Source organism: Pantherophis guttatus, chromosome 3, assembly GCF_059756535.1.
Source record: "Pantherophis guttatus breed Tessera chromosome 3, ASM5975653v1, whole genome shotgun sequence".
In the NCBI taxonomy this organism is placed as follows: Eukaryota; Metazoa; Chordata; class Lepidosauria; order Squamata; family Colubridae; genus Pantherophis; species Pantherophis guttatus.
Window position 1 is genome coordinate 66,788,191 of NC_142065.1, and position 14,829 is coordinate 66,803,019.

The 14,829-nt window shown below is 39.6% G+C and overlaps 1 protein-coding gene across 3 annotated transcripts in view; it reads right to left on the reverse strand.

Moving 5' to 3' along the window:
* Positions 1-14,829, reverse strand: part of OMA1 (OMA1 zinc metallopeptidase) — a 34,087-nt gene that overhangs the window by 13,569 nt on the left and 5,689 nt on the right. For all 3 annotated transcript variants that reach the window (XM_034415190.3, XM_034415188.3, XM_034415189.3), the window contains exons 4-8: positions 11,707-11,880; positions 11,492-11,599; positions 10,699-10,827; positions 6,522-6,596; positions 2,584-2,733 (exon numbers count right to left, since the gene is read on the reverse strand). In XM_034415190.3, the coding sequence (XP_034271081.1) occupies positions 2,584-2,733; positions 6,522-6,596; positions 10,699-10,827; positions 11,492-11,599; positions 11,707-11,880 (636 nt within the window). The remainder of the gene's footprint in view (positions 1-2,583; positions 2,734-6,521; positions 6,597-10,698; positions 10,828-11,491; positions 11,600-11,706; positions 11,881-14,829) is intronic.

Here is a 14,829-nt window from a genome sequence, read left to right on the forward strand (position 1 = left end):
GAACACAATTTGTGACCTTCCCGGCTAAATTCCAACAAGCAAAGTCAATTGGGGAAGTCAGATTCACTTAACAACCATTTGATTAATTTAACAACCATGGTACAGTAAAATGGTCATAAAATCCGGTCTGGTCATGTAATGACTCAATTTCCTTGCTTAGCGATCCAAACTGCAACCCCAATTTGTTTGTAAGTTGAGGACTACCTGTTCTGAAGAATACAGAAGTGTTTTTAACATGAATGCTATTTTCTTCAGCTGAAAATCTGATTCATTATCTACTTCATTATCCCTTATATACATATATGGGAGGGTGGAAGAAACCTCAATATTAAGTTAGGGTTAACCCTAACCCATCAACGTACTGAAGAAGGGGAGTATGTTGTTGTTATCAGTTCACATTGCCCAGATCCTCCAATATGTGGCCTCTTTGAAAAATGGAAGTTTTAACATTTTAAGATGACAATGTGGCAAATACCATAAATCAACATGAAGATTCATTTGATCGTTTGATCTTGCTTAGTGTGAATCTCATGTAATGAACGACTGCAAAAGTTCCCAGTATGGTGCCCTTCGGTCCTAATTTGTTCACAAACCTCTCCTTTGATGCAGTCTGAGCTCCATGCTTCATATTTGTGGATGATAGATGGATGGTTGGATGGATGGATGAGGAAAGAAAGAAAGAAAGAAAGAAAGAAAGAAAGAAAGAAAGAAAGAAAGAAAGAAAGAAAGAAAGAAAGAAAGAAAGAAGGAAGGAAAGAAAGAAGGAAAGAAAGAAAGGGTCATGTCACCGCCACCAAAATTTTATTAAAGGACATCTATCCGCCATTATGGCAGTCCAATGCCCCCAAAATAACCTCTCAAAACTCTAAGTGTGCCACTGATCAATGAAGCTGAGGATTTTTGCCTCAGGCTACAACATAAAACTCTACTTATTTTCGCCTAACTGTGAATTTCCCACAGGCTTCCTGTTGGCTGCTTTCATTCTGTGGTCTAGATGAGTATTTAACTCACCAGAGTTGTTGTGTTTCTCTACACTTACTAAATGCAAGCATAATTTATATTCCAGTTGTCCAGCAAATCCACAAATAACAGAGAAATGATGCATGTTTCTATATAGTTCATTACACTGAGAATAAGCATTATATGTTACTAGATGAGAGGCTCCACTTGCAATTTCCTGAAATCAGCTATATGAATTCCACATACAGGTAGTCCCCAACTTACAGCCATTCATTAAGTGATTGTTCAGTTACAATGGCATTGAAAAAAAGTAACCTGTGACCATTTTTCACACTTACGACCATTGAAGCATCCCTTGGTCACATGATCAAAATTCGGACACTGTCTCATATTTATGACGGTTGCAGTGTCCTGGGGTCATGGCAGGGGTGAAATCCAGCAGGTTCTGACAGGTTCTGGAGAACTGGTAGTGGAAATTTTGAGTAATTCGGAGAACCAGCAAATACCACCTCTGGCTGGCCCCAGAGTGGGGTGGGAATGGAGATTTTGCAGTATCCTTCCCCTGCCACGCCCACCAAGCCATACCATGCCCACCAAGCCACGCCCACAGATCCAGTAGTAAAAAAAATTGGATTTCACCACTGGGTCCTGGGATCACCTTTTGCAACCTTCTGACAAGCAAAGTCGATGAGGAAGTCAGATACGCTTTTCAACAGTGTTACTAACTTAAAAACAGCAGTGAATCACTTAAAAACTGTGGCAAGAAAGGTTGTAAAATGGAACAAAACTCACTTAACAACTGTTTTGCTTAACATCAGAAATTTTGGGCTCCATTGCGGTCGTTAAGTCGAGGACTACCCATACTTTTGATGCAATGCTTTAGTGTGCCAATGAGTGCCAGAAGATGCATGCATACATCATATACTAGTTCATTATATTCTTCTTCTCCTTATTTGTTACATCACAAACCACTATCAGTATTCTGAATCCTCTGGACAGGATTCCATAGAATTGCCTCTTTGAACAAGGATGAAAATCACATTTGGGGGAGAACAGCACACATACATACAATGACATCAATTCTAAGAGCAAGCAATTTACCGATGGTAACTCCCATTAGAACACGTGGAGGAGTAGAGTAACACAAACTTTTCAATACCCAATGGCTAAGGGAGTAAACAAATGAATGAGACAGAATAATAAATAGACCATATGTGTATCAGTTCACTCAGTATTCTTACCACAGATCATCTGACTAGAGGGGCGACTGAAAAGTCAATTATAAAAACTAACCCCTGTCATCTCGGGTTATGTCTTATACTAGCCAATTTCTGTACTATTTATTTTATTATTATTTTGAAGCATCTATGCATGAATTGCGAAACACAGTGCAAATTGACAGCATGCAACCTGGTGACAATTTTCTTCAGGAAAAAAAAGGGAAAGACAAAGTAAAGCATCATTGCTGGTAGATTGTAAAACACATTATGTATATTTATCAGCAACGCTTTAAAGAGACTGGACACCCTCATTATCTCATTTCCAAGTTATTTCATGTGGAGTGAAACTCTCTGTGATTATCAAATAAGACAGGGCACACAAGGTTTACAAAGGGTGACTAACCTCTGGTATCAGTCTGTCTAATTGTTCAGCTCGATTCTCATGTGATGGGTGTGTAGAAAGCCATTCTGGTAATTTGGGTTCGTTCTGTAGAATCGTAGCCAGTTCCATTTGCTGCCAGAAGACAGAACTGGCTCTTACATCCATACAAGCCTAGAAAATATATGCAGAAAACTGCTTAGTAAAGACATTTTCATAAATTCCTTGCACAACAATTAGAAGTCTTGTAAATATTGCTGGCTGCTCTCTTGACATAAAGAAAATTTCTCTATTAATCAAACAGGTTTCTATGGGAAGTTCCTAAGATATCAGCATGCTGAAACTCACAAGATACAGTAAGTCATTAGGTTTTTGGGGAGGTGCCTTTGACTCAGGCTTAACTCCTGGTGATTACCTGGAATAGTCCCTAAAGTTTTCTTGGCAAGATTTTCAGAAGTGATTTGCCACTGCCTCTTCCTTAGTGTGAGAGTAAGTGACTGGCTCAGCTGGCTTTGTGCCTAAGGTAGGTCTTGAACTCATGGTTTCCCAGTTTTTAGCCTGATCCCTTAACTACTACACCAAACTGGCTCAAACATTGAGATACCGTATTTTTCACCCCTAAAAGGGGGTGAAAATTTAGGTGCATCTTATACACCAAATGTAGCCCCACCCACCCACTGGCCCCCATCCTTTGGCCTCTGCCGCCCAGCAGTTTACCTCCTTGCAGCAAGCAGCAAGAAGAAACAGCTCATTTCAGCTTCAGCACAGCCTAATTAGCACAAGTTGATTGGATCGGCCTCCCGACTCTCAGCTGTTTTGCTCTCAGCTGTTTTGCACGGGTCTCTGCTGCTTGCTGCAAGGAAATAAATTGCTGGGAGCAGATTTTTTTTTCTTGTGCTAATCAAGCTATGCTGAAAACGAAAATGAAGGTGAAGCAGGCTATTTGCTGTTTGCTGCAATGAGGCAAAATTGCTGGGAGGCAGAGGCAGATTTCTTTTTCTTGTTTTCCTCACCAAAAAAGGTAGGTGCGTCTTATAGTCCAGAGCGTCTTATACTCCGAAAAATATGGTAATTTATAGCCTTGATAAAATAGAAGCCAATTCCTAGATTCAAGGTTTTGCTCAAGTCGCAATCTTCATTAGGCCCTGCACTATGACAGGGAAGTTGCTGTCAGCAAAGAAGTAGCAAAAGACAGAAAGCATAGGAATACTCCTGGACTGTTTTCATTGTAGGAATTGTGACATCCCTTGCTATGAAACCAAAGTAATTGGTAGACCTCCTCACTTTAGAAGTGAATAGGGTAAAAATAAAAAAGCCGGCATAGCCATTGAAAGAACAAAGCCCTCTAACTAAAAAAGAATTGAAACAAAGAATAACTGAACTTCTAGAGCAGCACAAAAACAACAGAATAAGGCTACCTATATTGAAGTTTGTCACAAGGAAACAGCTAGTACAAATATTAATAGATGCCAATACTGTAATACCATCAAGTAATCAAGTAATTTGCAAAAATCAATTGATGTTGGATGCTGGATACAAAATCAGTAAACAACAAAAAAACCCGAACAGTGCATACCAAAATGGAAAATTGGGTGGGCATTTTCAGAGGTATCCAGAGACTGCTGTAAATATCTGCAAAATTGTCTGGCTTGATTCAAACGACTATCTTTTATTACATCATTTTAAAAATGAACAGCTTCTGGGTAGTAGAGTGAAAAAAATTCAGTGGGCAATAAGAGAGCCTTGTCCATTGACATTCATGGGAAAACACTAAGGCAGAAATAGAATATGTTGCTTAAATATGCACAGAAAGGCTGGGTGGGAGAAAGATGGGATGTATTTACTGAGTCAGAATTAGCCTTCTCTAAACTGGAAGTTCCCAGATGCATGGACTTCTCAGAATTCACAACCGGTGTAATTATTGCAGAGAATGTTTGGTTAAACATCCTTGCTCAGAAGTCATGATTATTCAGGCAATCACTCATAGGAGGAAGAACCTTAAGCAACAGACATAATGGAATAAGGTTGAATGCCCAATTATAACATTTTTATCTTGGTCTCCTCCCTATCCTTCTTTCCTCTTACTTCAAACTAATCCACAAGGGTAGAATAGATCAAGTGATATGAGAGGAAGTAGGCATCTTTGCTTCTCTTCCTCTTTAGTAAGCTTTGCCTGAAACTTTTTGAGGGTGACAAGAGGAAGTCATTGTATTTAACTGGAACAGAAGAAGAGCCGAAGATGATTAATTGACTCACGTACAAATATAAGTAAAGGAGATACCAGTTTTGCGAAAAGAAACAAAACTACCTGAACTAAGATGTGGACTTTTATCAGCAAAACAAACATGCACGCACACACATACACAAACACGAAAGAAACTGCTGTAGCAATCTGAAAACAATAAAAACAAGACTTTTGAAATATTCTTTACAAATATAGAAGGTACTATAGGAATAAATGGTTAAAATTTTTCTGTACCTTAAAGTTTTATTTAAGAAATATTTGTAGCCTCACTGACTCCACTAAATGGAACACTATATACCCCAGGATCAGACTGCCTCTGAGCCGGCTGGCTTTTCATAAAGCCTGAAAATCTGGATGTACTCCGGGGTCTCGGGGTCAGGAGATTGAATGCCCGCTGAGAGATCTTTAATAATGGTTTTGTTTGGATTTATCTTCTGTGACCACTATTAGTTTTTTTTTTCTCTGCCCCTTCGCTTTTAGTGAAAAGCTGCATTTGTGTGAAGGGTGGCCATATAAATCAATTTAATAAATACATTAAATAAGTGTGTGTTTACCTATATGTATTCCACTTATACATGCGACCCATCATAAAAGGCTGTTCGATAATGCAAAGATGAGAATATGGGATGATAAAACCTACGGCAGATGCCGTGGGGGGGCGGGCGGGGGGGTGGGGAATCAGCATCTTCAGATAGATGCTGAATAGTGTGTTCATACAACAAGCCTGAATTTTCATATCAGCACCACATCACATATATGAATAGCAGTGGAGAACATGTGGTGTGTAGCAGTGGTGGGTTTCAAAATTTTTAACTACCGGTTCTTTGGGCGTGGCTTGGTGGGCATGGCAGGGGAAGGATACTGTAAAGTCTCCATTCCCACCCCACTCCAGGAGAAGGATATTGTAAAATCCCCATTTCTTCCCGATCAGCTGGGAGTTGGGAGGCAGAGAATAGATGGGGGTGGGGCCAGTCAGAATTTTTACTACCGGTTCTCAGAACAACTCAACATTTCCGCTACCGGTTCTCCAGAACTGGTCAGAACCTGCTGAAACCCACCTCTAGTGTGTAGGGATGGGTTATGTTCCATCTTTTAATTAATTTTATAGGTTGAATGTTATGGGTTGAAAGAAGGTAGTTATTTGGGTTTCACTGATTCTTCCCATTTTTCCTTGTGCTGGTCGCTGATCAAATAAAAGGCTACTTTACTTACCCATCTTCCCTTTTTTGAAAGGAATGAATATTATCATTATAAAGTCGTAACAGTGTGATTTTTCTATAGAAACCATTTAAATTGATTCATCATTGTATAAATAATAAAATCCTGGAAAGGAATTTAAAGAATTCTGGCCCATAAATGTAAAGGAAAGTTACTGATATTGTTCTTAATTAACATGCGCTAGAACTTTAGCAACACTATTTAAATATAATGCTGTATTTAGCACTCCAAGCAGGTCTAAAAATATTCTAAAAACCTCATACATATTTTTATTATCACTAGGTGGCAGTGATGATATATAATGATATGCATGTCACATATAGACTATAAGTGTATATACATACATGTATTAAGAATGAATGCAAAGTTAGTGGAAGAAAATAATCCCAAAACTAAAATTAAAGACATTATGACTAGAGGGGGAAGCTCAGCAACACCATCTACTGAGAATTAATTCAACTGAAACTCTTAACATGATTTGAAGAAAGGCAATTCTTACCTTAGCAGAAAACCGAAGTCCAACCTTGTCAGCTTCAGCTTCTAAAGTCCGGTTGTATGGCATATCAAAAAGTACCTAGAATTAAAGAAGAAGAAAAATAACCCAGTGTTTATACTTGCTACTTTCTGAAATAAACCAGTTTCTTATCGAAAACTACCTGAAAATTACCAGCACTGTTTCTGCTAAATGCAAGGGTGCCTTTTTTTTAGTAATATCAGTAGAGATGATTCGTGAGTAGAATTAAAAAAGGGAAAAAATGTTTCAGAGTACATATAGTGAGCAGGGTGGGCCCATCGGCACCTCTTTAAGCCAGGAGCTTCTTTTCTTAAATTTATGAGATTTGGAAAAGACATGGCTTACTTTTTCCAACCCTCTACAATTCTTACTTTATAAGACTACCTACCTCAAGGGTATAGATTTATTATTTGTTTATTGAAATATAACCCACTGAAATCCAAACAGACTCTTTGGCAGTTTACATTTGGTTTAGTGCATGGGTGTCAAACTTGTGGCATCACATTGCCATCATGTGACGTTTTGTGACATTTTTCCCATTCACAGAGCTGGGGTGGGCGTGGCCTGTCTGTGACGCATCCGGCCTGCGGGCCGCCAGTTTGACACCCCTGGTCTAGTGGTTAAGGCACCAGGATAGAAAGTAGGAAGTTGTGAGTTCAAATTCCACCTTAGTCATGAAAGCCAACTGGGCGACTTTGGGGCAGTCACTCCCTCTTAGCCCATCCCACCTCACAGGGTTGTTGTGAGGAAAATAGGAGGAGGAAGGTGTGTTGGATATGTTCACTGTCTTGAGTTATTTGAAAAAATAATAAAGATGGAATATAAATAAATATCCCAAATTAAAACACTATATATATGGGCTTTGGCCTCTCAACCTCCCCAAAACAGGGAAAAGCCAATAGGATCAGTCAAGCTAATTCCAATGTTGGGAATTCCAGAGGTTCTGCAAGTAACTTAGAGCCAAGCTTTAAAGAGCAACATAGATGAAAGCCAACACTTTAAATCAGATGGTAATAAGGATGCAGGACAGATGTAATATGATTTCATGAACAATGGCCAATAAGCATCTAATCCACTGCCTTGTGCACTAACTGTAGCTTTCAGGTAGTCTTTAAAACCAGCTGCATGTAGAGCATGTCCAGTACTAAAAAGATTCTCAATGGGGAACAGAAGCATTGCTGGAAACAGAGGAAGTGCTAAATGTTGCCATTTTTCTTTGCTGCACACTACTGACTTCGCACGAGAGCGTGCCCCGGAAACAGGAAGAGCAGCTCCCAGGCACGTATGCGCACGCTGGGAAGCTGAGCTTCCAGTTTCCGGCACATGCATGCACACTGGCCAGCTGGTCTTCGTGCGCGCATGCGTGCCAGAAACCAGAAAACCAGATGACCGGATTGCATCCGCATGCCGGAAGCTCAGCTTCCTGGCACACACGTGTACCGGGGTACTGCCCTTCCGGTTTCTGGGGCTCCCCCCCCCCATGTACATGTGCGCTCCCATTTCAGCACTCAGTGCCGAAAAGGTTCGCCAACACTGATTTATATACTTATATACTATTATACTCATTGGAAATTAAAAAAAACCCCATTAAAATACATTTACACCATTTAAAATAGAAAAGTAAAAAAAAATCTACTACAACATAGAAAACAGTAATAAGATGCTACAAAGCAATATCAAGGCAAGATGACCTGAATATGAACTGTATAATTCTGTGGTCAGTTATTTTTATTAGTTGCTTTTCGTCCCTGGTTCTATATTGTCTTTTAACCCTACTAACTGTATATATTGATTTCGTAAGTAGCTCAGAGTCTTCAACCAGTGTGGCATATAAACCGGAGTTAATAAACGAATCCATAAATCTCAAAAGATCTTTAAGGGCATAGGAAATGCAAAAAGAAAAGAAGATTCTAAAATCATTCTTTTCAACTAGAAATGAATCAACTACAATGTGAAAGTCACACAAAACCACAGTATTTTGTTGCTATAAATCTAAGACGGAGTTTCTCAACCTCAGCAATTTTAAGATGCACAGACTTTACTCCCAGAATTCCCCAGTGAGCAATATTCAATCTCTTAGTACTACGAACAGGAAACTTTTATTAAGGGTAAGAACAGCACATTCATCCAGATACCTTTAGAAACTAGGAAAAACCAAGCCTCACCCTAGAGATTTCCCTGGTACTGCCTTTTAGAAAAAAACAAAATATGCTACTGCCAATTTTTCCCTTTCTGCAACATGAAGAGAAGGAAGCTGCCAGATATAACATGAAGCAAAGAACTGGGCTTGGCATCTTTTGAACTATAAAGAAAGCTCAGTGCTGAAGTACCATTGATCACTCTGACAGTTCCTTCAGCTGATTTAGGCTAGGCAACTGAACTGCCTTTTCCTACTTCTCTGATTTTATTCCTGACTGGCAGGAAGAACAAGTGTAATAAGAAGTTTTACAGAAGAATAAGGGCATTTATTCTCTTCTTTGTTCCAGATGAATGAGCTTTGCGGCATTCAACCACGAGAAGCCAAGTTCTGGATTATTTCTGGGTGATCAGGTTAAAGGAATGACATAAATAGAAGAAGACAGCTCAACCACAAACTGCACACCATTGTTCCAATAGTTAATACCACCACCAACGAGGAATGCTACAACTGAATTTAAATTATTGATTCTAGAAAAGCCTTACATCACTTGGTAGAATATATGCAGCTGCTGGAACAAAGTTTTAAAAAAACCACCTGTTCTTGTTTCAGAGAATTTGCAAAGAAAATAACAGAATATTACATAAATATATATATATGTATACGTATATGTATACCATGTTTCCCCGAAAAAAAGACCCTATCTTATATTTTCTTGAACCCTGAAACAAGCACTTGGCCTTATTGCCATGCGCTCAAAAGCCCGATTGGGCTTATTATCAGGGGATGTCTTATTTAGGGGGAAACAGGGTACATATACATACATACCTACATACATACCTATATACATACATATATACATACATACATACATACATACATACCGTATTTTTCAGAGTATAAGACGCACCGGAGTATAAGACACACCTTAGTTTTTGGGGAGGAAAATAAGAAAAAAGCTGATTGGCAGGTGGATCGGCCTCCCAGAATACCTCCAATCAGCTGTTCCCAGAGGTGAATTTTAGCAATAGGTTCCTTGGTTGCGAGCTCTGTGCCTTCCTTTTTTTCCTGCCTCTGAAACTTCTGAAACAGCTTCAGAAAAAAAGCCTTTGAAGTTCTGTTTGGGGGCTTCTTTTCTGAAGCTTCTTTTCTGATGCTTTTTTCAGCCTCTGAAACCTCCATTTGAGAAGCTGGGCGGGGCTACATTCGGAGTATAAGATGCACCCAGATTTTCACCCTCTTTTTCTGCTTCAAAGAAGAGAGCCAGTTTGGTCTAGTGGTTAAGAGTCCAGGTTAAAAATCAGGAGATTGTAAATTCTAGTCCTGCCTTAGCCATGAAAGCTAGCTAGCAGGATGACTTTGGCCCAATCACTCTCTCTCAATCCAACCCACCTCACAGGACTGTTGTTGTCAGGAATATAGGAGGAGGAAAGAATGCTGGATATGTTTACTGCCTTGAATTATTTGCAAAAACAATAAAATTGGGATACAAATAAACAAATACTAAGTAATCTAGTGAGGTATGCTACCAATTATCAGACGACAGGATTCCCAGACAGACTAGTTCTTTGCCATAATGTCAAAAGAATGAACAAGTGTGGGTGAAACAAAGGTGACAGGGACAGCATTTGAGGCTGAGGATTGTTACGTATCAGATTAAAGAAAATCTCATGATCCACTATGGATCAAAATACGACCAATCTAATAAAAAAGAAATAGGTCACAGATAAGATCCTGTTTAGTATCCGTACTCATTAATTTTTAATCAGGGAGATCACATTCTTCACATCAGCCTACGGAGAAAAGTCATGAGATTTGCAGTATCAGCTTATTCACTGAAGCTAATCTATAGTTTCGCCCAGCATTCTGAAAAGCAATAGCCCTCTGGATCACATTTGAATCTATTGTTCGCAGCATCTTGTTTCCAACAGGATCTGGCACCTTTGAGACAGAAGTGATTTCAAACTAATCTGGGAATTAGTCAAACTGAAATGTAAGATACAGTGTGGGACTCAGTTAACTTACCTCTTGAAACCTGCTCTGGATCCACTGGCCTATTATAGCTAAACTGTCTCGAGGACAAACAGCCCAAATCATGGTGAGCAGAATAAGAGAGAAGAAGTCCAGGAAGTGCATCAGACTTGCCTTTTCTGCCTTGAAACGAAGGGGGAAAAAATAAAGATATTGTTTTCATTTGTCTCTCATCGTTCGGTTTTTCCTATATTTTAGTCCTGAAATAAAACTATAAGGACAATGTTTAAAGTATTTTTCCCTCATTAACAATGACAGCCCAAAAGATACAATTAAATTACCTAAAGAAAAACCAAAGATGTAGCAGAAGGCTCAGCTTATCTATGCTTGTTAAAATGATGGGGAAAAACATGCACCAACCATCTGGCAATTAGTTTAAGAACGTAAGAAAATCTCTGCTGAATCAGGCCTATAGACTGTCTAACACAAACATTTGATGTCACAGTGGCCACTCAAATGCATTCCGAAAGCTTACCAAGTAGGAAGACACTTGATCTCTTCTCATATTCTCCCTAGGAGCCCTATTACCTATAATTCACTTTTAAGAATGGCTTCAAACTCAAAAGTAAATGTTTTAACTTTTAACCTTGAAACATTTTGCACCTTGTCTATTGTGAACTACGGTAAGTGTTTAAGACTAACCCAGTTTCTTAGTGCAAAGTTATCAGTCTACCCCATTTCACTGCAGAAAATATGGCAATCTCAACTATGGCAGTTACATTTATCCTGATGGAACAATTTTTAGGTTAACATTTCTTTTCTAAAAAAACAACTAAACAAAACTTACAGCATGTCCCAGAATAACATGAGCAATTTCATGTCCCAAAATGAATGAAAGCTGATTGATATCTGACACGGCACTTAGCAAACCAGTGAAAACAAACACTTGTCCATTCTGTAGGCAAAAGGATAAAATAAACATTTAGACAAGCCATTAGGTATTTTCTTTTCTCTTTCTCTCTTTTAATTATGCATCATCATTTCTTTTCAGTTATTACTTACTGGAAGTACAAAAGCATTAATGTTAGGCTCTTCTACCACATGGATAGTCCAGGTAAATTCAGAGAATTCTGGAATGTCCTTGTTGCTTTCAGTTAAATGAGTGACAACTTTCTTGACCACCTGGTAACGAGGGTCTTTTTCTGGCAACATTTTATTCTGAAATTGTAGCATCCACTGAAATATTTAAAAAATAAGGTGGGTGGGGAAAAAGAGGAGGGGGAAAAAAGCACAGTACATTAATTGTCCCAAATGACTCAAACTGCAACATAGATATGAATATATATGAAGGAGACTTAATAAACACACAAGATAATATTATTCAGAAGAAAAATACTATCCATCATGCCACAGTCTGCTTGAGATAAAGTGCTTTTATGGGGAAGTATTTTTTTTAACTTTGGTAAAAGAAAGTAAAGCTTACACAGTAGTGTCCACATCAGAAATATGCAACCTTGGTAACTTTAAGACTTGTGAATTCAACTTCCAGAATTCCCCAGCCAGCATTGAACTCCATAAGTCTTAAAGTTGCCAAGATTGGATACCCCAGGTTTACTCGCTCTTAGAGCTTTCATCACAACACATCAGATAAGGGGTAGGACTTGCTTAATGAGACTGCAATGCTGTTTACATCACTTAGACACACCATGGCCCTTTCCCCACACTCTCCACCAAATGTAACATACCAGTATGAACAATCTTTAAAATCAAAAGGAAATACACTCTTATAGTAGCTACGATTCAGCTCCATACCCTTCTCCTATATTTCAAATTAATCACAAGCAGCACAGGTGAAAAAAAACTGTCTGTTTAACACCCTGAACTGTTATGTACCAAAGAGGGTGCCAAGCTAATTGATCCACTGAATTGGCTTAATAATGAAGGTGGAGCAATGGTTCTCATTATAAAACTCTGTTAGGAAACGTTAAAAATCAGAAACCACAGTTGCATTCAAGTGCCTTTATAAAGTAGCTTCTCCTTTGATGCTTTAAATATTCTTTGTTCCTCTCATTCTCTTCATTTTCTCTTCCTTCCACTTCTATTACCAATTGAAGCCTTCACCACACAGAAGGCAGTCATCATATATGCAGATAAATGCCACTCAAATCCTGCAGGGGAACCAAGACAGATAAGCAGAAGAAGGGAGAATTCTTGCTGCAAATAATAATTTTCTTCCAACGACCTCCCGTAGCCTTTGACTTCTGCAGCACATAAAAATGGTGTCTTGCCTCAAGGGTATCATGTAACAATTTCTCCCCAAACAGCAAGAAGCTGTGCTTCTACAACAGGAAGCTCAATTCAGCTTTCAGCATTTTGACCTATCCAGTACTTGCTTGGATCAAACCTTATTTTTAAATTATTTTTGGTCAGGCAAATGTAAGCTTCTGGACAATAATTGAGTGTAAGCCAAGGTAAATGAACAGACGGAGACAAAATTACCAGGGTTACTTTTTCTCCTGCCCTGCGTATCTCTATGGCATTGTATTTCACTGTTGTACTGTGATCCAGAGGCAACAGTTCCAAAGAGCTAAACACTTAACATATGAGGCAAGCCACAATCCTAACATAACCAAGTTTAGCTAGAAATTGTAGGAACCAACCTTGCCAATGCTCCTAGCATCTTATGAAGCTTAGTAATCAGAGGCAGCAAAACTACAATTTCATGACTCAAAGTCAGTGGTTATTCTATTAAGCCTTGCTTCTTAGGGAAGGCCAAACTCTATCAATATGCCCTACCCAGTCTGACATTCTACTGAAGCCAAAGATGAGGAAATCTTCCCTAGGAGTGGCTTAAACTTGTCAAACAGCCACACCAACTTCCCTGGCATTTTGAAAACCCAGTGATCAGAGAGAGCAAAACACCCACCCACAAGACCAAATCAGGAGCGAATCTTATATTAAGCTGGACGTCCCAGAAAAGCAAGTGGAAAAATCAAGAGCTCTCCCCCCCACCACCACCACACACACACACAGTTTCTGTGCAGGATGATTTCTGCATTGGTTCAGAGTAAAGTAGACCCTTTGCTGGAGAATGTGGCAGCTGCTATGCTGTCTTTCTGGTATCTTTGCTATCTCTGCCTCAAAACAGGTACAAGGAGCATATTTTAAAATGTCAAGGTTACAAAACAAAGTCTGTTCAAATCCTGATATTTTCACAGTATTCTATTAAAAAAAAAAACCAGTGCTTTATAGCTTATGATGAACTTTTTCAAGAAGAATCTTAAGGCAGCTGAAATCAAGAAAGTTCACTAACAAACCACAAACCTGAATCATACAACCTCTTGGAATCACCATCAAAATTAAACCAGAGCTGATTCGCAGAGGTCTAAACATATTTTTTGCAGATACTTAACTTATTTTTATTTATTTAACTGCCCAACTCACTAACAAGCAATTCTGGGCAACGTATAACAGGGCTAGAAACAAGTTAATAAATACCGTATTTTTTGGTGTATAAGACGCACTTCCCCCCCCCAAAAAAAGTGGGTGGAAATGTTGTGCGTCTTATAGAGTGAATGTTGCCAAAGCCCCGCCCACCCATCGGCCCCCACCTTCCAGCTTCTGCCCCCCAGCAATTTGCCTCCTTCCAGCAAACAGCCAGGTCAGCTTCAGCACAGCCTGATTTAGCATGAGCAGCTGATTGGCAGTTGGATCTGCCTCCTGGAATACAACTTATCAGCTGCTCTAGGCTGCAGGGATTGCCATCGCTGCTGCCACCTATTGCCGCCTCCATGCACCCCATTTTTGGCCTCTGTGCATCCCGTTTTCAGCCTCCGCACACCCCATTTTTGGCCTATTCCAGGTGGTGGGGATAGGCGGAACAGGCTGAAAATGGGGCATGAGGAGGCCAAAAACAGGATACATGGAGGCTGAAAATGGGGGGGCGCGGAGGCAGTGATGGCCGGCAGTGGTGATGGGCGGCAGTGGTGATGGGCGGCGATGGCGGCGATGGCAAGTGGTGATCCCCGCAGCCTGGAACTAATAGGCGGTATTCCGGGAGGCAGATCTAACCGCCAATCAGCTTCCCATGCTAATCCCACAGACATAATATAACTATGTCTGTGGGATTATAAATTGTAACAGTTAAAACCAAAGCACTAAGTCAACACCTACCAGAATTACCCA